The sequence below is a fragment of the Ranitomeya imitator genome, chromosome 3 (assembly GCF_032444005.1).
Source record: "Ranitomeya imitator isolate aRanImi1 chromosome 3, aRanImi1.pri, whole genome shotgun sequence".
Lineage (NCBI taxonomy): Eukaryota > Metazoa > Chordata > Amphibia > Anura > Dendrobatidae > Ranitomeya > Ranitomeya imitator.
The window spans coordinates 337,126,680-337,152,346 of record NC_091284.1 but is presented as its reverse complement, the minus strand read 5'-3'; the positions used below and the strand labels follow the sequence as shown (position 1 = coordinate 337,152,346).

General features: G+C 42.0%; 1 protein-coding gene across 1 annotated transcript in view; it reads left to right on the top strand.

Moving 5' to 3' along the window:
• RPS6KA1 (ribosomal protein S6 kinase A1) overlaps positions 1–25,667 on the top strand; it is a 356,285-nt gene that overhangs the window by 29,341 nt on the left and 301,277 nt on the right. The window contains exon 2 of the mRNA XM_069756752.1: positions 17,572–17,616. Coding sequence (XP_069612853.1) covers positions 17,572–17,616 — 45 coding nt within the window. The remainder of the gene's footprint in view (positions 1–17,571; positions 17,617–25,667) is intronic.

Sequence of the window (25,667 nt, the reverse complement as noted above, 5' to 3'; positions counted from 1 at the left end):
CCCGCAGGGAGCCCCCTCCCTGCGCGATGCTTCCCTATGCCCCCAGAACACTGCGATCATGTTGATTGCGGTGTGCCAGGGGGTTAATGTGCCGGGAGCGGTCCGTGCCGGATGTCAGCTGCGATAGTCAGCTGACACCCGGCCGTGCTCCCCCCGTGAGTGCGGCCGATCGCATATGACGTACTATCCCTTCACTGGGAATTAAGTCCCAGGTCATCTTGACGGGATAGTACGTCATATGGGATTAAGGGGTTAATTGGTGTGGGCGGATCGCGATTTCGCTCTTGCCCATTGCGGCCACATGTCAGCTGTTTATAACAGTTGACATGTCGTGGGGGATACTGCCAGCTGACATACTATCCTGTCAGCTGGCAGAAAGGGGTTAATGAGATGATGAGCACAGAGGTATGTGTGTCACTGGTATGTATATGTATGTGTTCACGAATATTTGAGCCCATGGATCCATATTATGTCCATTTTGCAAGTCTGCAAGAAAATCTCGCCATACGGATGTCACACAGATGCTGACATGTGAGAAAATTGCATCCTCGCACTGCACACAGATGACATACGGATCACGATTCCCCTCCACAGCGGCACTGCCATCTATGCAGTGTAGGGAAGTGCGAAACAGCCCTATGTATGTGAGCAGAGCAGCTCCCTGTACAGCAGTGCCACTTTGACAGTAAAAATGATGGAGAATTGACCCCATAACTGAGAGTATTTACACCATTGTATAATAATTGGGAATATCCCTTTTTTTTTTTAATTTAAAAAAAAGGTAATATCTGCAGATTATCTTACACCTTTTTTTTGTTTTTTTTCCATCTACAGTTAGATTTTTTTTTTTTTGCAAGGTCACCAATCTTTCCCATCAGGAAACAATGTACAGTCGGAGTTATGTCAACGCTGCAGTTGTTTACTTGGAACCAGAGGTGACTCCAGGTCACCAATAAGCTGCAACCTTAGAAGGAAGGTAGACTTTTAAATGACTGTTCAATAATACGGAAAATCTGATGGTTCAGAACCTGTCTGGTCCCTTTTAGGCTGCATTCATTTTTATCTTCAGTTTTAAAGCTGAAGTCTTACAGGTAAAGTTTTTTTTTTTTTTTTAATTCTATTCTACTTCCACATATGTAGCAAATATTTTATATGTACCTGCCTGAAATCGGCTTGGCAAGGAGTTCAGCATTCTGGAAAGCCCCCAAGGCAAATGTTAGGATTTGTTTAAGCTTTGTGGTAGTATGCTTTAGGGTAGTGTGGTGCCACCTACAGGTCATTTTTCCTTACTGCAGGTTTATGAAAATTAATGTTTAAAGTGTATCTTGTGATCACATCTTGGATGTGTGGTTTGTTTGGCTCTTTTTGTGCTGAAAGGGGCAAGTTTACCTTTCAAATAGTGTATCATTTGTGTGTGTGGGTGCAGTATGAACGGAGATACAAAGTAATCACTGAAAGAGTGTTTTGAAATAATATAGAAGGATAATCTATTAAGATGTTGTTGAAAAGTTTATATGGAAAACCAATTGGAGCAAGAGAAACCCCCTAAAATTAATTTTATTTTTGGATTTAGGTGTATCAAAAAGCCATGCCCATAATAAGGTTGACACTGATCTCAAAGGGGCTGGTACCCCATCCCAAATCGACGTGGAGTGGGGGTGCCAAATCGCTAGCCAGGTTGCCAACCTCCGCTGTAAGGAAGGGATATGTATATAGGGTCATGCACGATCTATCTTCCCTAGATAATTCCTCTGTGGATTTTTTTTTTTTGTTATTTGGCATTAAACCAATGTGTCATTTTTGTATTTTGATTATTCAACCTGACTGACATCACTATTACCAGAGCCTCCAACACTCCTGTCCATGAAAGAGCTTTTGGTTCGTTTTGATTATTTGATACTTTAACACTAGGACTACTGGTATAGTCATTTTGACTACTTACTTGCAGTAGTTCTAGTCAGGGTTCATGAGTCCAGTATTCCTAGTGCTAAAAGTGTATGTATGTACAGTTGTGGCCAAAAGTATTGACACCCCTGCAATTCTGTCAGATAATACTCAGTTTCTTCCTGAAAATGATTGCAAACACATTCTTTGGTATTATCTTCATTTAATTTGTCTTAAATGAAAAAGCACAAAAAGAATTCCTAAAGCCAAATTGGATAGAATGCCACACTAAACATAAAAAGGTGGACAAAAGTATTGGGACTGTTAGAAAAATCATGTGATGCTTCTCTAAGTTGTGTATTTAACAGCACCTGTAACTTACCTCTGGCACCTAACAGGTGTTGGCAAGAACTATATCACCCTTGCAGCCAGTTGACATGGATTAAAGTTGACTCAACCTCTGTCCTGTGTCCTTGTGTGTACCACATTGAGCATGGAGAAAAGAAAGAAGACCAAAGAACTGTGTGATGACTTGAGAAACCAAATTGTGAGGAAGCATGAGCAATCTCAAGGCTACAAGTCCATCTCCAAAGACCTGAATGTTCCTGTGTCTACCGTGCGCAGTGTCATCAAGAAGTGTAAAGCCCATGGCACTGTGGCTAACCTCCCTAGATGTGGACGGAAAAGAAAAATTGACAAGAGATTTCAATGCAAGATTGTGCGGATGTTGGATAAAGAACCTCGACTAACATCCAAACAAGTTCAAGCTGCCCTGCAGTCCAAGGGTACAACAGTGTCAACCCGTACTATCCGTCGGCGTCTGAATGAAAAGGGACTTTATGGTAAGAGACCCAGGAAGACCCCACTTATTACCCCGAGACCTAAAAAAGCCAGGCTGGAGTTTGCCAAAACTTACCTGAAAAAGCCTAAAACGTTTTTAAAGAATGTTCTTTGGTCAGATGAGACAAATGTAGAGCTTTTTGGGCAAAGGCATCAACATAGGGTTTACAGGAGAAAAAGAGGCATTCAAAGAAAAGAACACGGTCCCTACAGTCAAACATGGCGGAGGTTCCCTGATGATTTGGGGTTGCTTTGCTGCCTCTGGCACTGGACTGCATGACCGTGTGCATGGCATTATGAAGTCTGAAGACTACCAACAAATTTTGCAGCATAATGTAGGGCCCAGTGTGAGAAAGCTGGGTCTCCCTCAGAGGTCATGGGTTTTCCAGCAGGACAATGACCCAAAACACACTTCAAAAAGCACTAGAAAATGGTTTGAGAGAAAGCACTGGAGACTTCTAAGGTGGCCAGCAATGAGTCCAGACCTGAATCCCATAGAACACCTGTAGAGAGATCTAAAAATGGCAGTTTGGAGAAGGCGCCCTTCAAATATCAGGGACCTGGAGCAGTTTGCCAAAGAAGAATGGTCTAAAATTCCAGCAGAGCATTGTAAAAAACTCATTGATGGTTACCGGAAGCGGTTGGTCGCAGTTATTTTGGCTAAAGGTTGTGCAACCAAGTATTAGGCTGAGGGTGGCAATACTTTTGTCTGGCCCATTTTTGGAGTTGTGTGAAATGATCAATGTTTTGCTTTTTGCTTCATTCTCTTGTGTTTTTTCATTTAAGACAAATTAAATGAAGATAATACCAAAGAATTTGTGATTGCAATCATTTTCAGGAAGAAACTGAGTATTACCTGACAGAATTGCAGGGGTGTCAATACTTTTGGCCACATCAGTACATAGCTCATGTTGTCCTCACCAGGATGGCAGCACCAGGAGACAACCAGTCTGGAAGGAACAGAAAAAAAAAATTAGCACAAAGTACAGAATGCAGTGAGAGACAGACATTTTCAACACTTCTATACTTACATCCAGAGTCTTGTACAGCGTCTTGTGCTTCCATCCAGAGTCTTGAGAGTAATGGACTACCTATCTCCAGACCCCCTTTTATATATCAGTGATTTTGCAGGTGGTAACCCAGTTTCCTGGACACGATTAGTGTGATGTACGCTTTGCATATTGAACGCATGCGTACACATGTCCTTGCATACCAATGTGTTCCCATAGACAGTAATTCGTTTTGACACAATCGTCTGCATGCGGATTGCGCAATATTTGACGCCTCAAAAAATGCAACATGTTGCATTCACTGCACACCGCGAAACGACGCATGCGTATGCACAAACATGTCTTTGCGTACACCATGTTAAATATATGCCAGTATGACGCATGCGGATCAATGCAGATCAAATGCTGCGCACAAAGACTCAAATGTGAAACCAGCCTAAGTTTGTTGGAAAAAATGAAAGGTCAGAGAAACAAGGCTAGGTTCATCTTATCCGACATTCCATTTTCCATTTTCTATGTGCTTTTCTTTTTGTTTTTTTTGTTTGTTCCCATTCATACCACCTGTGCCTTAGGATATATGTGATGCTAGTAGAAGCATTGCAATCACTTCTGTAACAGAATAGTGGTTATGGAAAGGGGCTTTTTGCTTTATAATCTCTTTATATGGGAAGTAGGCGATATGGGAAAAAGTAGCAGTAATCATGACAAAGCTGATATAGTAAAAGAAACTGATGGTGATAGCTGATTGAATTTAATATTCTTCCTAGTGGAACAGAATGCAAGAACGCTTGATGTATGTGTGTGGGTTTTTTTTTTTTTTTACTTATTCTAGTCAGTGTGGGTCCAACAACCTAGAAAATGGTCATTAGTTATTCCTGTTAAATCTAATTTAATGGTGATGTGAATGGAGTAAAATGTCACCTGCATGTTCAAACATGAAGTTTTGAATCAGATTCTTCTGCCAGTTAAAAATTTGTCAAACCTTTACTGTTCTGGGGTGGGATTCAATTTTTTAACACGTTCCCTGTTAGTTTTAGAAAACCGCACCCATTTAAAAAGCCATACTGATTTTGTTAGCCACACACATTTTTCTCAACCACAAAATGCAAGTAACAGTAACTAAAAATTGAGATTGTTATGATCCGGTGACCTTGGAGCAGCATGAAAACTTTCACTGGAGTAGGTAGTAACTATACTGACCGCAAATCCTGATCTTAACACCGCAACTAGAAGTAGCCGTGGGGTGTACCTAACAAACCCTAGACACCTCGTCACAGCCGGAGGACTAAATACCCATAAAGATGGAAATAGGAATACTACCTTGCCTCAGAGCAGAACCCCAAATGATAGGCAGCTCCCCACAAATATTGGCTGGGAGTAGGAGAGGAAAGACAAACAGGCAGAAAACAGGATTTAGCACGAGAGGCCACTCTATCTAAAATAGGAAAGGATAGGACAGAGTCCTGTGCGGTCAGTATTAAAACCCTTCCAAAAATATCCACAGCAGATTATACAAAAAATTCCTCCATCTAACTAAAGATGTGGAACGTATATCTGCAACTCCAGAGACTCCTACACTCAGAGCAGGAATACAATAAAAAACAAGCACACAGCTTGTGTGCCATAGAAAAAGAAACAGACACTTATCTTTGCTGAATTGGCAGCTAAGCAGGAGAAGCCAGACATAGATCCAACACTTCCCAAGAAACATTGACAACTGGCAAGGACTAATGAGTCCTGCAAACCTAAATACCCCAGTCAGAGTTACAATCAGCAGATACACCTGTCCAGGACTGCAAGCCAGGGACAACTGCATTATCACCTACAACCACCGGAGGGAGCCCAAAAGTAGAATTCACAACATGAGATGCTGGATCCTTCTTACCCCATCTTATTGTCTCCTGTCCACCACACATTGTCCCAGTCACTTCTTAGTATGGTGAATAGTTTTAAAGGGTTTGGTACTAATTTTCAAAAATTGTAGAAAAGGAACCCTACTCAAATTGGAAAGGATGACTTGATGTCCATCTGTTACCTCAACTGTCTGCTGCACCTAATCTCTGACCTCAACAGCAAATATGTGCACAATAACATCCCACAATAACCAGACTAGATATTACCTCCACATAGTAACCAAACATATCATATACCTGGAATAAATACTGCCACACTATGACCAGACCACATATTACCCACACATAATGACTGAATAATTCCATATACTAGGGACAAATACTGCCACACCGTGACCATACCACATATTTCCTTCATATAGTGACCAAACACCACATACAGGGGATTAATACCACCACACAATGACCAGACCACATATTACCCCCACATAGTGACTAAATAATTCCACAAATTCTGTCCCACTATGACCAGACCAAATATTACCAAAACACAATACTAATGTTACCATAAGTTCCATAATACACCGAAGCTCTGTATATACAGGTCCTTCTCAAAAAATTAGCATATAGTGTTAAATTTCATTATTTACCATAATGTAATGATTACAATTAAACTTTCATATATTATAGATTCATTATCCACCAACTGAAATTTGTCAGGTCTTTTATTGTTTTAATACTGATGATTTTGGCATACAACTCCTGATAACCCAAAAAACCTGTCTCAATAAATTAGCATATTTCACCCATCCAATCAAATAAGTGTTTTTTAATAACAAACAAAAAAACCAACAAATAATAATGTTCAGTTATGCACTCAATACTTGGTCGGGAATCCTTTGGCAGAAATGACTGCTTCAATGCGGCGTGGCATGGAGGCAATCAGCCTGTGACACTGCTGAGATGTTATGGAGGCCCAGGATGCTTCAATAGCGGCCTTAAGCTCATCCAGAGTGTTGGGTCTTGCGTCTCTCAACTTTCTCTTCACAATATCCCACAGATTCTCTATGGGGTTCAGGTCAGGAGAGTTGGCAGGCCAATTGAGCACAGTAATACCATGGTCATAAACCATTTACCAGTGGTTTTGGCACTGTGAGCAGGTGCCAGGTCGTGCTGAAAAATGAAATCTTCATCTCCATAAAGCATTTCAGCCGATGGAAGCATGAAGTGCTCCAAAATCTCCTGATAGCTAGCTGCATTGACCCTGCCCTTGATGAAACACAGTGGACCAACACCAGCAGCTGACATGGCACCCCACACCATCACTGACTGTGGGTACTTGACACTGGACTTCAGGCATTTTGGCATTTCCTTCTCCCCAGTCTTCCTCCAGACTCTGGCACCTTGATTTCCGAATGACATGCAAAATTTGCTTTCATCAGAAAAAAGTACTTGGGACCACTTGGCAACAGTCCAGTGCTGCTTCTCTGTAGCCCAGGTCAGGCGCCTCTACCGCTGTTTATGGTTCAAAAGTGGCTTTACCTGGGGAATGCGGCACCTGTAGCCCATTTCCTGCACACGCCTGTGCACGGTGGCTCTGGATGTTTCCACACCAGACTCAGTCCACTGCTTCCTCAGGTTCCCCAAGGTCTGGAATCGGTCCTTCTCCACAATCTTCCTCAGGGTCCGGTCTCCTCTTCTCGTTGTACAGCGTTTTCTGCCACATTGTTTCCTTCCAACAGACTTACCATTGAGGTGCCTTGATACAGCACTCTGGGAACAGCCTATTTGTTGAGAAATTTCTTTCTGGGTCTTACCCTCTTGCTTGAGGGTGTCAATGATGGCCTTCTTGACATCTGTCAGGTCGCTAGTCTTACCCATGATGGGGGTTTTGAGTAATGAACCAGGCAGGGAGTTTATAAAAGCCTCAGGTATCTTTTGCATGTGTTTAGAGTTAATTAGTTGATTCAGAAGATTAGGGTAATAGGTCGTTTAGAGAACCTTTTCTTGATATGCTAATTTATTGAGACAGGTTTTTTGGGTTATCAGGAGTTGTATGCCAAAATCATCAGTATTAAAACAATAAAAGACCTGACAAATTTCAGTTGGTGGATAATGAATCTATAATATATGAAAGTTTAATTGTAATCATTACATTATGGTAAATAATGAAATTTAACACTATATGCTAATTTTTTGAGAAGGACCTGTAGTGTCATTATACAGGGATCACCAGTGACATTATACACAAGGGCTCTGTATATACTATATCGTGTACAGGTAACACACTGACTTAACAGGGATGTCTGTAGATAAACTGATTCATCTTGGCTTTTCTTCTTCATCCAGCGCAGATTGCCATAACTACTTCCAGCCAGGTCTCATCCCTGCAGATAACAGTCATCTATAGCTGATCACTTCTAGAGCACATTCCCCACTTTTTCCATGACTTCTACGCTTTGCCAGATGAAGAGAAAGGCAATAGTGTCTGTTAGGGGAACATAGCAGCTGATTAAATCGGCTGTCATGTGCTTGAAAAGATGTGTTAGCTTTTAACCAGCAAAGGTTAAACCCCCCCCCCCCCCCTCCCCAGGTGTTTTTAACTAAAAGAGCCATCTTGTGCAGCGCTAATGCTGCATTCTGTCAAGGTGGCTTTTATTTGGGTTCCCTTCCAACACTGAAATATTCGTTTTTATAATTTGCCCGCCCTACCTGTAGTCTGTCCGGGGGGGCATGTCTTTTCCCCCTGACACAAACGCCTTCCAGCCATCACTCATTTCCTCCGTGCGCCGCCTCCTGTGCCTTCGTTAACATCCCCAGCGCCTGCACTGTAAGTTCCTATCATGTGATGGGAGTCTAAGGGCAGGGCAAACTGCGCATGCCTGAAAAAAAAAAAACTTACAGTGCAGGCGCCGGGGACGTAAATAAGTGCAGAGGAGGTGGTGCCCGGAGGAAATGAGTGATGGCTGGGAGGTGTTTGTGTCCGGGGAGAAAAGACATGCCCCCCGGACAGACTACGGGTATGGCGGGCAAATTATAAAATTAAACATTTCAGCGTTGGAAGGGACCCCAAATAAAAGAGCCACCTTGACCGAATGCAGCATTAGTGCCGCACAAGGTGGCTCTTTTAGTTAAAAACGCCTGGGGGGGGGGGGGTGACTGGTTCCCTTTAACGGTGATCTTTGCTTTGTTTGCACACTTCCTTTTCTCCTCTGTAGCTGTGCGCAATAACTTGCCTGTGCATGTAATACTTAATCTGACAGCACATCTTGGGGGATGGTGATCTGCCGACAGGAGAATAGTCTTGTTACTTTTCATGATCTGTCAGCCTGGGTACTTTTCTCGTCTTTCTGTAATCCATTAGTCACTTGTAATGTGATGGCATGAATGACAGGGACACGATTTCTATTACTATGTCTTTTCTCAGCACACTTTTTGGGTACCTGGTACCCCTTTCCCAATGATGTCCGTGTTGCCTGTGTAATCAGACAACTGTGGATCCTAACAAGTGCATTACCTTCTTCCAAACGACATGGAGGACAAGGTCGCTTACACACTTTTCTCTTGTTCATTGTACCTTCCATTTCCATGGCAATGCGAGGAGGCAGTACATTGCTCAATGCAAACTTGGGTATTTAACTTCTCTTGTTCTGACACTGCATCAAATGACTCTACACTTTCATACACTGAAAGCTGGGCTATGTGTCTTAAAGGGGTTGGCCTCCTTATCTTTTTTAATAATGTGTTGGGGACATGATTTTATGGCACTTTCTAATGTAGAAGTACTACAAGTTCTCCCCCTCCTCATTAATTAAGCTTTCCTCACAAACTGACCAGCAGTTCTGTCTACAAAATGGCTGCTGGTGGAGGAGCATGTGACCAGTCAATCAGTCACCTCCAATTGAAAATCTGCCTTCCTATATAAGGTGCTTTTCAATTGGAGGATACATGGTCACATCTGGTCACATGCTCTTTCTGTAGCAGCCATTTTGAAGAAACGCCTATAATGGAATCCTATAATTAGGCCATAAAGTGTATATATAATAGAGATATCAAAAAGAAAAATACTTTATAACAGACCAACAGAGTATAAAATAAAAATTTAATGAAATGCATAATAAAACAAAGCCATAAAAAGCAAAAAGTAGTAAAAAGACCACAGATGAGGTAGATGGGTGGCAAAGCCCGGACAAATAGTATAAGGTAAGCTACATAATAAGCAGTTACATAACAAGACATAGATGAGCAGGGACAATGTATAAAGGCAGATAAGGTCTCATTTATGTTAAATCCCACATGTAGTTTTTAAACAACAATTTTCAACATGGTAATCACAGTTGTATGTAGATAAGGCATCATGCATATAGCCAGACATAGGAAAGCATAAATGGGAAAACATCCAGGGGTGAGCGAAGCATTCAATGCGAAAAGCGCGTTGGGTGTGGTGGACGCCTGGAGCTCCCTCGCTTTACTTGGAAGGTAATGGACATTTTAACTAATCTTACTGATATTATGCATACATATACGTTTTCATAAGGCTTAGTTTCACCATGTGTTGTTGGTATAGGTGGGTGCAGGTACGGACTGGGACTGAAATTCAACCCTGGCATTTGAAATCACACAAGCCCATGCTGTATTCGTCCACAAGCACCAGATAGGATATATTACCCTGGATAGAGGAAAGGAAGATTTACTACAAGACCAATATTTCTGATGATACCCATGGCCTGCTGGGGTAAGTGACGGAGTCAGCGACTTTGTGCTTCGTCACAACTCTTAATAGTATGGGTATCTTGAGAACACTGATTCTGTTAACAACGTAGCAGAGAAGGCAGCCCATGACCAGACAGGCCCTTCTGGCATTTGCCAGAATTGCCAAATGGCCAGTCCAGTCGTGGGTGGGTGGTTTACCGTTAAATATAACTACCAGTCTTCCCATTTATGCCTAGCTATGTCTTGCTATACGTCTTATGCCTTATTTACATACAACTGTGATTTACTATTTTATGAATTGTTGTTTAAAAACTAAATGTGGTATTTAGCATAACTGATATCTTATCTACCTTTATACATTGTCCCTGCTCATCTGTCTTATGATTAACTGTTTACTATGTAGCTTACCTTATACTATTTGTTCGGGCTTTGCCACCCATCTACCTCATCTGTGGTCTTTTCACATTTTTACTAATTTTTGGCTTTGCTTTATTATGTATTTTAATACATTTTTATTTTATACAGTCTTTTTGTGGCAGTCCTGTGAAGCAAGCTGGACTGCCAAGTACAGGGGAATATGTAATACTTCCATATTAGTAACTGTCCACAACATGCATATTAAAGCAATACGGACAACCCCTTTAAAGAGTAGCTTTTAATCCTCTTAAGATTTCCTGTTAAGTAGAAACTTTTGTAATGTCAGTAATTTACTCAGTTGCCTACTCTTAACCCATTCCTGAACACAGTACATTGTGAAGTGTGTATTTGTAACTACTCAGGAAGAAATGAAAAATGTGACCACACATGCATTTTAAACTATTAATTTTGTTCTATGTTGTAAATGAGCTGGTTAGTGCTACCATGGCGGTCAGTCTTGTCTAGTGCTCCCACTCTATCTAAACCTATCTACACAATACTCTCCCCCTTGATGTTGATGATCAGTTGCACTGTACTGATAGTCACTGTCAGGAAATAGGAATAAGTTCTGACTACTTCAATTACACATACAGAGCTCTCTGCTGCAGTTTCCTGTGCCTGCGTGTGTAACCTTAAACCCCTCACTTACCCCCTCCTTCAAGAATTTTTATTGCTTTGAGCTGTGAAAGCAGGTCTCCTTAAACCCCTCATTACCCCCTCCCACCTAATAGCAGCCAAAACTGGTACAGAAAGCATGGGATTCTACTGTTCTTTTGAAGTTACCAAACAATTTTGCCCCTATCTACATAATGTGGAAAAAGTGAAAGGAAAAGTGTTGGAGGCAAATTGTCAGCTATCAGATGTGAACAAGGGGGACTTAAAGAGTGAGAGCGATGGCGCCAAAGAGTATATACCGTACGATTGCTAAGGTGGGACCCCGACATGGGATACTCACCACACACGGGGATATGAACACACACACACACAATGCGCCACACACTACCACATGCTTGAACACGTATACCACCCTCAGCACACATTTCACCACACATACACCAACCTCGCCACATAAAAGTCGAAACACAAAAGTCGCCGCTCTAAACTCGCCATGCGCAAAACACGCCACGTGCAAAACTAGGCTCACGCAAAACTCGCCACATGTGCAAAACTCACCTCATGGAAAATTCGCCACACGCGGAAAAATTGCCACATGCACAAAAGTTGCAACACATGCAAAAGTTGCCACACACAAAACTTGCACATACTCAAAACGCACCACAAATAAAACTCGCCACGCGCAAAACTCGCCATGCGCAAAACTTGCTGCACACAACTTGCTACACTAACCTGTCACATGCAACTCAACACACACAACTTGACACCTGAAACTCGCCCTAAAACACACACAAGTCTGGTATTATCCTTCAAAAATAAAAATCTGATTAATAAGCAGACAAACTACAAGAGCAACAAATGTACCATATAGGAAATACGGCAGCTGTCAGTCACATGACCTGTCTATTATGTGTATGTGTGAGCTAATATATACTGCCAGGGGGGAGGGCTTCCTGTTGGCTGGGGATTTATCAGGCTGCCAATTTAGCTTACAAATACTGAGATAAAAATACTGAGCAAATATCATGTGAACAAGGTCTAATACAGGAGGAGATGAGACACAGATATATACTATATACAGGAGGAGATGACACACAGGTAGATACTATATACAGGGGAGATGACACACACACATATATACTATATACAGGGGAGATGACACAGGTATATGCTATATACAGGAGCAGATGACACACAGGTATATACTATATACATGAGGAGATGACACACAGGTGTATATATGTGTGTGTGTGTGTGTGTATATATATATATATATAATATACAGGAGGAGATGACACGCGTATATACTATATACAGGAGATGACATACAGGTATATACTATATACAGGAGGAGATGACACGTATATACTATATACAGGAGATAACATACAGGTATATACTATATACAGGAGGAGATGACACGTATATACTATATACAGGAGATGACATACAGGTATATACTATATAAAAGGAAATGAGACAGGTTTATAGAGGAGGAGATAACATACAGCAGGTATATACTATATACAGGGGAGATGACATACAAGTATATACTATATACAGGAGGAGATGACATACAGGTATATAGTATATACAGAAGAGATGACAGACAGGTATATACTATACAGGAGGAGATGACACAGAGGTATATACAATATACAGGAGGAGATGACATACAGCAGGTATATACTATTTATAGGGGAGATGACCTACAGGTATATACTATATACAGGAGATGACATACAGGTCTATACTATATATAAGGCAAACATGACAAACATGTATATACTGAGGTGAAAATGAGGGGTGTGAGGTGAAAATGAGCGATGTGAGGTGCAAAATGAGGGGTGTGAGTGCAAAATGAGGGGTGTGAGTGCAAAATGAGGGGTGTGAGTGCAAAATGAGGGGTGTGAGTGCAAAATGAGGGGTGTGAGTGCAAAATGAGGGGTGTGAGTGCAAAATGAGGGGTGTGAGTGCAAAATGAGGGGTGTGAGTGCAAAATGAGGGGTGTGAGTGCAAAATGAGGGGTGTGAGTGCAAAATGAGGGGTGTGAGTGCAAAATGAGGGGTGTGAGTGCAAAATGAGGGGTGTGAGTGCAAAATGAGGGGTGTGAGTGCAAAATGAGGGGTGTGAGTGCAAAATGAGGGGTGTGAGTGCAAAATGAGGGGTGTGAGTGCAAAATGAGGGGTGTGAGTGCAAAATGAGGGGTGTGAGTGCAAAATGAGGGGTGTGAGTGCAAAATGAGGGGTGTGAGTGCAAAATGAGGGGTGTGAGTGCAAAATGAGGGGTGTGAGTGCAAAATGAGGGGTGTGAGTGCAAAATGAGGGGTGTGAGTGCAAAATGAGGGGTGTGAGTGCAAAATGAGGGGTGTGAGTGCAAAATGAGGGGTGTGAGTGCAAAATGAGGGGTGTGAGTGCAAAATGAGGGGTGTGAGTGCAAAATGAGGGGTGTGAGTGCAAAATGAGGGGTGTGAGTGCAAAATGAGGGGTGTGAGTGCAAAATGAGGGGTGTGAGTGCAAAATGAGGGGTGTGAGTGCAAAATGAGGGGTGTGAGTGCAAAATGAGGGGTGTGAGTGCAAAATGAGGGGTGTGAGTGCAAAATGAGGGGTGTGAGTGCAAAATGAGGGGTGTGAGTGCAAAATGAGGGGTGTGAGTGCAAAATGAGGGGTGTGAGTGCAAAATAAGAGAAGTGAGGTGCTATAACTAACCACAGATATTTACTATGCCCAGGCAACGCTGGGCTCTTAAGCTAGTGTGTGTGTATATATTGAGAAGGCTTGAGAAAGGTCCACACTTTGGACTGAAACGTCGCACATGGGCCAATAAAATACTCTTATTTTTTCTACTGGAGTGCTGCCTTCATCTTTCTGGACAATAGCATGAGGTTTGGTATATACCTGGAAGGATTTTTTGCACCCTCTGTCTTCTTTTGGTGCTGCTTTTTGATACATACATACATACATACATACATACATACATACATACATACATACATACATACATACACTAAGACCTAAACCCAAGGAGCGGGTTTCTCCGTAGGCAGGTCATGTAACTAAGCCGTGTTTACACTTAAAAGAACCCCCCCCCCCCCAACGGGGTGCACATATTGATCATTGTTTCTTTCGTACACGAGGTTCATACAGCGAGCTATGTATAACAATGGTTGCCATAATTCTAAGACAAGGGGAGGATTCAGCCTCTAAGTGAGGTCACCACAAGGGGAGTGCCTTGGTTTTAGGCTGGGAAATAAGTGTGTGAAGCAGCAGTCTTCCAGAGTCTTTTGTCCTGGGTCTAGCTGCGAGACGGGTGTAATGCATCTGGACATATGTTCGCCTATCCCCCACAGCACATGGTCAGCCAGGAAATAAAATGACATAAGGCAATGTAAGTGTTCTCTTCAACTTTAATCCCATTTTATTTGTAATTGTACTGTACATACGCTACTTGTCGTCTTTATAATACCTTTTTATACTTCTGTAAACACTGCCTACCTTTTTTTAGAGTAAAATTTATAAAATTACTAGCTTTGTCTCTTTTTGCTCTATAATGAACTCACGTCCTCTGAGGTGAATTGTGCTACTAATCTGGGTTGGCTCCGGACCTGTTACTAATTAAGAAATCTGAGCTGGTGGCAGTGGAATTTGTCCTGTGCGTTTGGGAGGCTTTGTAGCAACGTTGATAATTATTGTTCCCGACTGAGTGGAAGTAGTTACAGTATATCCCCCTCGCCGCAGTGTGCCCATTAGCCAGTACAAAGTAAGGCAGCCTTTCTGGTGACTAATTATCCTAGGTGCAGTACCCAGTCTGACCCGATGGTAAGGGGGCACCAGAGAGCTGTAAGTTCCAAACTGGAACTGGGAAGTGAGATATAGATAATTCCCCTTCAGGAAGAACCAGGGCAACCAAACAACCCCAGTCCATGACAAATTGGTGTGAGTGGTGGGGATGATAAAGGTATCATCCCCGTGAACTGTGACAGTCACTGTGATCTATACTGAATTCTCACACATTTCATGTTTGCCCGGCCTAGTCCATGACTTACTGTGCATGCCATTGAGGGTTGTGCCCACCCCTAGAGCATGCTGCCCAGGCATGATACTTCAGAACAGACTACAGCTCTACAGCAGCTCATCATAGCTAAAGAGGTAGCACTAGGCCTTCAAGTTTCTTTAGCACCATACCCTTATATCCTAATGACTGGAATATGATCTTTGTGAAATTTGCTTACGTTCCAATAAGTGCATCGTGACTGGAAGTTTAAAGGAAATGTCACCTTGGAAAATACGATTTAACTGCAGATAAAGGGTTAATCTGCATCTAAATGGCATTAGAATGTTGGCTGGCCACCTTGACTGAAAGTATGGCTACTAGAAGAAAATGAACTTATTTTCTCCCTTGAGCTGCCAACTCTAAATCATAGAATGGTGCACCAAGCGGCTACAGCACCACTTACTAAGGCAGCTGTGAGCACGTAACCGGCACTTTGTCAGCCAGCAGTGCATCTGTGCAAAGCAAACTGTTAATCAAAGTTCCGGGGGCATGCTTACAGCAGCTGCTCTCAGTATATTGAGCGATAAATGTAAATGCTTCAGGCACACCTCTGTGACTAAAAGCTCTTGGCAGAAAATAGTTAACTTTCTTTTGGTAGCTGCACCTTTGGTATGGCTTTCAGGCAGCATTGCAAGGGCCTGTGCACACATTGCAGATTTGTTGTTTTTCTTTGTCACAAAACCCGAAGGGTTTCCTGACGTCAACAAAATGAATGAAAGAGAATCCTGTAGTCTCATGCACACGTTGCTTATTTTTGGCGTGCAGATTTGAATTTACAGCATGTCCATTCTTTCAGCGGTTTTGCTGCATATTTCACCCATACTAATAAGTGGGGGGAAATCTGCAACAAAAACCCATGTTAAGGCTATGATCACAAGTTGCGTTTTTGAGTTTGTTTTTTTTTTTTTTTTTTTTACAGAAACCTGCTCTCTTGGCAGTAAAGAAGCTGCTTACGTCTACTTCCACTACAGACTTATGAACACAGGTCAACAATGCAAGACCTATGTGAAACCATAAGACCATATTTGGAAAAATATTTTTATGTCTGGATAAATAGTGATTATTATGAACAAAAAAGTTCACATGGGTTCAGGAAAAAATACACAATTTCAAATGTAACAGTGGGGGAGGTGAGTTGGTAGGGAATAGTTTAACTAAGAAATTGGAAGAGCACCGAGTTTGTAGGAAACAGTTTATACTTTCACTCTTTGGTCAGTCCTTGACTTGATCATTTATTGTTCAATCTCACACCTTGGTCAGCCAGTGTTTTTACACACTTCACTACTTTAAATAAACGTACTAGTCCTAACTGCCCTTCTCAGGTGAGGAGACTAAGACATTATGGTTTAAGCTTGGGAAATTCGCAAAAAAAAAAAAAAAAATGGGTATCACCAACTGCCTTATTTATTGCTTTCTATGGGTGAAAAAAAACGGTGAAATGTTGCAGTTTTTCGATTGTCAGGAAAAAAACATAATGTGTGTGCATGAGATTTCTGAAACCTCATAGATTTTGCTGGTACTGTAAAATGTAAATTGCAAGCTGTATTTTAAAGAAAGTAGCAAAAAAATGAAAGCAACTTGTGAGCATAGTGTAAAAAATGCAGTAAAACCGCACGTATCATACATTGCGGTTTTTCTGACAAGAGATGCACAAATGCTGCACAAACTTCAGACCCAAATATTTAACATGTGCAGATTCGCCCTATATTTAGGTAAATAGCATATTCTAAGTGTAACATTTCTTATTAAGTAGTGTTAGCACTGACAAAGAACGCTGTGATATCATGGCACAATCCAGGCAAAACTGTAACTTTGTTGTACCTGGCCTGAGGGGGGTATTTTCTCTTCCATGCCCTTTGAATCCCCTTGTAGACCTAAAATAGTAGTGCACATGAGTCCAATATGCTGCAGGTTTTCTGTCCATATTTTACTTCTAAACTCTTCATCCTTTTTTTTTCTCCTGTTTAGAAGACATAATTTTGGCTAACAAAACACATGAGAAAGCCATACCAAAGTATTGATTTTCCCAAATCTGTTATCTGGATGATATGTTCTTGATGTACGGTAATTCCTATTCTAGAATGGTAACAATGGCAGATCAATCTCTAGCAATGCTCTTTATGAATTAATATTTAGGTGTAAAGTACAGTAATTCTATATTTTAATAGTGTCTTTATCTATTACAGGATAGGCATTCTGTCAGTGAAGACACAGGGAAATGTGCCAACAAGGTAAGAAGTGTCATCCTTCCTGCTTAAGAGTTGCGGACTCTTCCAGTCACAGGCTGGTCATTCTAGGGCATTCCATATGGTGATCATCCTGCAAGATAATCTTTGCTGTATTTGACCTGAAGGTGAAAGTCTTCAGGAAAGCTTTACATGACAGACACATCTTGGAAGCAGCTTCTATGTATAAAGGTTACAGTGTTTGCTTACATTAGTAACTAGACAAAGTGAGGATGGAGAATGTGTAAGCCTATATTCACATTTGCTTTGGAGTTTATCAGAAATGCGGCAGATTACATAGCAAAATTTGATCTGCAAACCATTTGTTAAAGTAGGCTTTTTTTGGATGCCAAATGTGTTTTTAGTTATGGCACCTATATGGAAAAAAAATGTAATGTCTATAACAATAAGTATGTCTACTAACAAGATAAGATTCTCTGGAATACTTCTATGAGAAGTGTCAGATAATAAAACTAATGCTTCGTACAGTCCCTGTACATATAAGATGGCTGTCTACCAAATGATGCCATCTTGGCTGCCTCTCCCATACATGGGAGCGTTTACTTGGTCAAAGTGCTCCTGGGTTCTCCATATCAAAGCTGCTGACAGGTATCTGTTGGCGGCTTATTTCCTGGAGAACAAATCGATCGGCAGTCTGTAATCAAAATCAGACAAGCCAAACAGGGATGTGGGGTCGGTGTCCAGTTTGATGGAGTCCATATAAAATGGACAAAATACTAAAATACACTGCTCAAAAAAATAAAGGGAGCACTAAAATCCCACATCCTAGATATCACTGAATGAAATATTCCAGTTGTAAATCTTTATTCATTACATAGTGGAATGTGTTGAGAGCAATAAAACAAAAAATAATCAATGTAAATCACAACTAATATCTCACGGAGGTCTGGAGTTGGAATGATGCTCAATATCAAAGTAGAAAATGAAGTTACAGGTTAATCCAACTTCACTGGAAAAGCCTCAAGACAAAGAAATGATGCTCAGTAGTGTGTGTGGCCTACACGTGCCTGTATGACCTCCCTACAATGCCTGGGCATGCTCCTGATGAGGCGGCGGATGGTCTCCTGAGGGATCTCCTCCCAGACCTGGACTAAAGCATCCGCCATCTCCTGGACAGTCTGTGGTGCAATGTGACATTGGTGGATGGTGCGAGACATAATGTCCCAGATGTGTGCAATCGGATTCAGGTCTGGGGAACAGGCGGGCCAGTCCATATCTTTAATGCCTTCATCTTGCAGGAATTGCTGACTGCTGACACACTCCAGCCACATGAGGTCTGGCATTGTCCTGCATTAGGAGGAACCCAGGGCCAACCGCACCAGCATATGGCCTCACAAAGGGTCTGAGGATCTCATCTAGGTGCCTAATGGCAGTCAGGCTACCTCTGGCGAGCACATGGAGGGCTGTGTGGCCCTCCAAAAAAATGCCACCTCACACCATTTCTGACCCACTGCCAAACCGGTCATGCTGAAGGATGTTGCAGACAGCAGATCGCTCTCTACGGTGTCTCTAGACTCTCACGTCTGACATATGTGCTCAGTGTGAACCTGCTTTCATCTGTGAAGAGTACAGGGTGCCAGTGGCAAATTTGCCCATCCCCATCTATGGACGTCGGGCACTCGGACAATCCTCTTGGAGTTGGTTTCTGATGGTTTGTGCAGACACATACAAATTTGTGGCCTGCTGGAAGTCATTTTGCAGGGCTCTGGCAGTGCTCCTCCTGTTTCTCCTTGCAAAAAGGCTGAGGTAGCGGTCCTGCTGCTGGGTTGTTACCCTCCTAGGGCCCCCTCCACGTCTCCTGGTGTACTGGCCTGTCCCCTGGTAGCCCCTCCAGCCTCTGGACACTACGCTGACAGACACAGCAAACCTTCTTGCCACAGCTCGTGTTGATGTGCCGTCCTGGATGAGCTGCACTACCTGAGCCACGTGTGTGGGTTGTAGAGTCCATCTCATGCTACCACGAGTGTGAAAGCACAACCAACATTCAAAAGTGACCAAAACATTAGCCAGAAAGCATTGGTGCTGAGATGTGGTCTGTGGTCCCCACCTGCAGAACCACTCCTTTGAGTGTCTTGATAATTGCCAATAATTTCCATCTGTTGCCTATTCCATTTGCACAACCGCATGTGAAATTGATTGTCAAACAGTGTTGCCTCCTAAGTGGACAGTTTCATTTCACAGAAGACACAAAAGAGAATAGTAAAACCAAAAACACTCAGTTTGAAAAAATGTTGCAGTAATCCGCAAGTGCTAGTAAAAGATGTAAAAAACAGGGTATTTGGTTGATACGTTTTTTGCAAAAAATGTATACTAAGCTGCTCTACCAATCTTCACGGTATACCCTTATCAGAGCAGTCCTAACTAATGTATGCAATCCCTATCTGATGTATTTAAAAACCTGATCATCTGTATATAACCTGTGTGAACAGGGTTCAGAGAGGAAAAATCCATGTGTTCCTGTTTCCTGTTTCATTTCACAGAAGTTTGATTTACTTGGAGTTATATTCTGTTGTTTGTGTTCCCTTTAATTTTTTGAGCAGTGTGTATAATTGGGTACAGTAATACAATGCAGTTTGTGCTGTAAATGTTTTCATAATTTTGGAAAGTTATGAAATGTCCTATAAATGTCTGTAATATTCCTGAACGAAGAATCTCCTCTTTAGTTCAGATTAATCTGTGCTGCACTTTATATACATACTTGGTAGTGAGGCTTTGCTGACACTGCACCTTATGTACATGCTCAGTAGTGAGGCAGTGCTGGTGCTGCACTTTATGCACATGCTCAGTAGTGAGACAGTGCTGTAGAGTTGGAGTCAAAGGTTTGGCTTACTGACTCCACAGCCTTTATGCCCAATCAACATATTCCCGATTTAATCTGTTAGCCGGCGTCCTCATACATATTCAAGTGCCATCTGAACTAGTTGATACCGGCTGGAGCATCCGACATTAGTCTGTGTATGGTGGGGATATTTTGGCCATTGGGAAATAATTATAAAATGTGTTTGCCATTTTTTGTTTTTTTTCTCAGTCAATCGGTATGTACGAAAAACATATGCCTGAACACCTTAAAGGGACTCTGTCACCTGAATTTGGCGGGACCGGTTTTGGGTCATATGGGCGGAGTTTTCGGGTGTTTGATTCACCCTTTCCTTACCCGCTAGCTGCATGCTGGCTGCAATATTGGATTGAAGCTCATTCTCTGTCCTCCATAGTACACGCCTGCACAAAGCAATCTTGCCTTGTGCAGGCGTGTACTATGGAGGACAGAGAATGAACTTCAATCCAATATTGCAGCCAGCGGGTAAGGAAAGGGTGAATCAAACACCCGAAAACCCCGCCCATATGACCCAAAACTGGTCCCGCCAAATTCAGGTGACAGGTTCCCTTTAATGGAGGACACAAGGACTCTCCTTAGGACTGCCCGAGTAAATGGGGATGCATAGCTATGTTACTGTGATTTTGAGGGTCTGTGAACAAACATGTTCACCCGGACATGGTGTAAACAGTCCTACCTGTATTTATGGTTATGTGAGTTTTCCTACTTTAAATTCTCAATAAGCCAAATCTGCAAAACAATTGACATGCTCATGTGGGATTGAAAAGAATAAAGAGGCCATATAAAGCATTATAGTAATGTATGTTGCAGATGAAGAAGTATTTTGCACAACCTGCATCCCACAATGCTATTCTGTGTGGCCCCCAACTCAACCTGTCTGCGTGTGGCTGCTCACGTGTCAGAGAGAAGAGCGGCAACGGGGGAGCAAGGATAGGAAAGTTCTAATGGTGCTTTGTATAGATTTATCTCGTTCCATTATGCATTGCAGAATGGGGTGTTTTTACCACGGATTATGACTTCAAATAAAGTATGTCAGTTAGTGTTAGCCATGAATGCATGCTTGCCCCCACCATTGCCGTTGGTACAAAACCTACAAACTTTAAAGGGGTGGTTTGAAGTACAAAGTAATTATCATCTTAAGTACCTATCTTGTAAGTGCTATAATCTAAACTTTTTTTTTTTTAATACACCTTGAATTTAAAAAAAAATCCCTATCCCTCTACCTCTTCCCCTCCTGAAATGTGCCCCCACCCTTGGGATTCCACAGGCTCATTGTTTTCTTTTAAATGAGCTTGTACAAGCTCTTTTAAAGCTGTTAACAAAGGGTGCAAACTCTTCTGCAGCTAGAGAAACCTGAACTTTTGTGTGACCAAGCACATGGCACAGCAAGGATATGAGGTATTGAATATGGGAAATGACTTGTAATAACCGTATGCAATATGTCTAAGATAAACCAAGCACATATTCTGAATCTGCGTCCCTTTCCCCATGTGTACGTATTAGTCACCTGTAGCACTATGGATCATGGAGTTATAACGCATAGCTACCAATAATTACATACGGTAGTCCTATTTAGTCTCTATGCGCAGATAAAATCCTAGCGGAATCCAGTGGCGGTACAACCGACCCATACAGAGCTTTGGGCACAAAGATATGGGCTAGCCACAGTTCTAGGCAGAAAATCATATTCTCAGACATGGGAGGAGAGAGGCTGCACCACCCAGGGGTGGGAGCAGATGTGTGGGGTAGCAGCCTAGGATATTTAAGGCATTTTGGACTGTAGTTTTCTGATGGCCGGAGGTTACGTTTGCTGACGCAGCCCGGAAGGCCTGAAACTAAGATTTGGACCATGTGATCAATCAGCGCTTCCCTGTGGTCACATGCTACATAACACGGTAATTGCAACCGATCTCTACCCTATCCTTGTACTCCACTCCTGACTGTAAATATTTGCTCTTGTATGTATAGCTGTATTTTCTAGTGTGCCTCTTCGGCGATTAAATATAAAATTTATCTCAGGCTGCTCTTATCTCGATCCATGAATCCGCACGCTCTGTTGGTCATATTATACGCTACCCCAGGGTTGGTTCCTGACCCGATCTAAGCCTGCTGTCAGACAGGGCTTATTTTAAATGAGGAACTGGTGGACGAATACCGTATTGTTTTAGTGAGGAGCTCTGGCAGTGACTGCCGAGAGGTTTAGATGTATATCTCCAGGCTGGACTGGTGATATATATTCCCCCTCACTGGGAGTGCCTCACTAACTCGTACCTATAAGGGAAGCCTTTCTGGCGACTATTTGCCCTCGGTGCAGTTACCTAACTGACCTGAGGCAAGTGGTGGTGCCAGAGAGCCGACCCCTGCTGGGTCCTTCCCTCTCCTCCCCTGAGGTGAGCGAAGTCGACGTCCCCCCCCCTTCCCCTGTGAGATCCCTTACACCTCCCAAACTTCTTTTTTATTCCCACTTAATGACTTTGATTCAGGGATGGGACATGGCCTGCAGCAGTGACCACAGCCTTGGTCCCTGATGGGGCTTCATTTGAATTTCCCAGCATGCACTGGAATTCTCAAACTAAGTATCGTCAAAAAATGAAGTAGGAAAAAATAGCAGTTTGGAATTGACAGGTAGTTTGTAATTCAAGTATATTATAAAATAGTTTAGATTATGACATTAAGTATGGATTCAGGATGAAAATTGATTTGGATTTAGGATTACCCCTTTAATAGAGCACATACAGTCATGGCCAAAAGTATTGACACCCCTGCAAATCTGTCAGATAATACTCAGTTTCTTCCTGAAAATGATTGCAAACAGAAATTCTTTGGTATTAGTATCTTCATTTAATTTGTCTTAAAAGAAAAAAACACAAAAAGAATTGCCCTAAAGCCAAATTGGATATAATTCCACACCAAACATAAAAAGGGGGTGGACAAAAGTATTGGCACTGTTCGAAAAATCATGTGATGCTTCTCTAATTTGTGTAATTAACAGCACCTGTAACTTACCTGTGGCACCTAACAGGTGTTGGCAATAACTAAATCACACTTGCAGCCAGTTGACATGGATTAAAGTTGACTCAACCTCTGTCCTGTGCCCTTGTGTGTATCACATTGAGCATGGAGAAAAGAAAGAAGACCAAAGAACTGTCTGAGGACTTGAGAAACCAAATTGTGAGGAAGCATGAGCAATCTCAAGGCTACAAGTCCATTTCCAAAGACCTGAATGTTCCTGTGTCTACCGTGCGCAGTGTCATCAAGAAGTTTAAAGCCCATGGCATTGTGGCTAACCTCCCTAGATGTGGACGGAAAAGAAAAATTGACAAGAGATTTCAACGCAAGAGTGTGCGGATGTTGGATAAAGAACCTCGACTAACATCTAAACAAGTTCAAGCTGCTCTGCAGTCCGGGGGTACAACAGTGTCAACCCATACTATCCGTCGGCGTCTGAATGAAAAGGGACTGTATGGTAGGAGATCCAGGAAGACCCCACTTCTTACCCCGAGACATAAAAAGCCAGGCTGGAGTTTGCCAAAACTTACCTGAAAAAAGCCGAAAACGTTTTGGAAGAATGATCTCTAGTCAGATGAGACAAAAGTGGAGCTTTGTGGGCAAAGGCATCAACATAGTTTACAGGAGAAAAAAAGAGGCATTCAAAGAAAAGAACACGGTCCCCACAGTCAAACATGGCGGAGGTTCCCTGATGTTTTGGGGTTGCTTTGCTGCCTCTGGCACTGGACTGCTTGACCGTGTGCATGGCATTATGAAGTCTGAAGACTACCAACAAATTTTGCAGCATAATGTAGGGCCCAGTGTGAGAAAGCTGGGTCTCCCTCAGAGGTCATGGGTCTTCCAGCAGGACAATGACCCAAAACACACTTCAAAAAGCACTAGAAAATGGTTTGAGAGAAAGCACTGGAGACTTCTAAGGTGGCCAGCAATGAGTCCAGACCTGAATCCCATAGAACACCTGTGGAGAGATCTAAAAATGGCAGTTTGGAGAAGGCACCCTTCAAATATCAGGGACCTGGAGCAGTTTGCCAAAGAAGAATGGTCTAAAATTCCAGCAGAGCATTGTAAGAAACTCATTGATGGTTACCGGAAGTGGTTGGTCGCAGTTATTTTGGATGAAGGTTGTGCAACCAAGTATAAGGCTGAGGGTGCCAATACTTTTGTCTGGCCCATTTTTGGAGTTTTGTGTGAAATGATCAATGTTTTGCTTTTTGCTTCATTCTCTTGTGTTTTTTCATTTAAGACAAATTAAATGAAGATAATACCAAAGAATTTGTGATTGCAATCATTTTCAGGAAGAAACTGAGTATTACCTGACAGAATTGCAGGGGTGTCAATACTTTTGGCCACAACTGTACATACATTATTTTCTCCCCTCTGGAATAAGAGAGAGAAGACAACCTCTGTTATGGGTGTATTATGGGTGTGCTTCTTATTTGAAGTCATGATTTGCACACCAGCCAGGCATGTACCAAAGTAATGTCCATAGAAGAAGAAAAATCAGCTCACCTAGATGGCTGATGGCATATGGAAGCACGGAAAAGTGTGGTCACGTGTAAAGTTATCCAAAGAAAGGGTGAATCTGACTTCTTAAATGCACAATACTTTTATTCTTCTAAAACTAAAAACATGATGGCAAGGATTTTATGGTGATCTGCAAGCTACACCTTTCAAACATTGAGCATACATATTAGTCCATATATAATATATACAAGAACACATTCAGTAATTCATGAGCACATAAGGACCCCTCACATAAAAATAAGAGAGATCACATGAATGTATAGTTCAAAAAACATGAAAATTTTATTGAAACACCATACAATTAAAAAATCCTCAACCAAATAAATAGGTCATAAAGTTAAAAATACCTCCAATCTACTGAAACAGCAAGTCTCATGAAATGATATGAACAGATACCTAAAACATTGCTTATAAATGGCCGACCTAAATGGTAATTGGCCTAAATAATAACACGCCCTCGGAAGAAGATATTCTATCGAAACGCGCGTCGGGCAGTCAGCAGGTCCTGTGTTCTGATACATGTGGTAATTATATCTCTTGTTCGGGATCATCTTTTGGTTGCCAATGGGGCAGTTAAGGGGACTGTTTGTAGTCATAGCATGGGTTTGACACTAATACATTGCATTAGAAGGTATCGTGGTGGTTCAGTATAGGCTTTATACCTGAC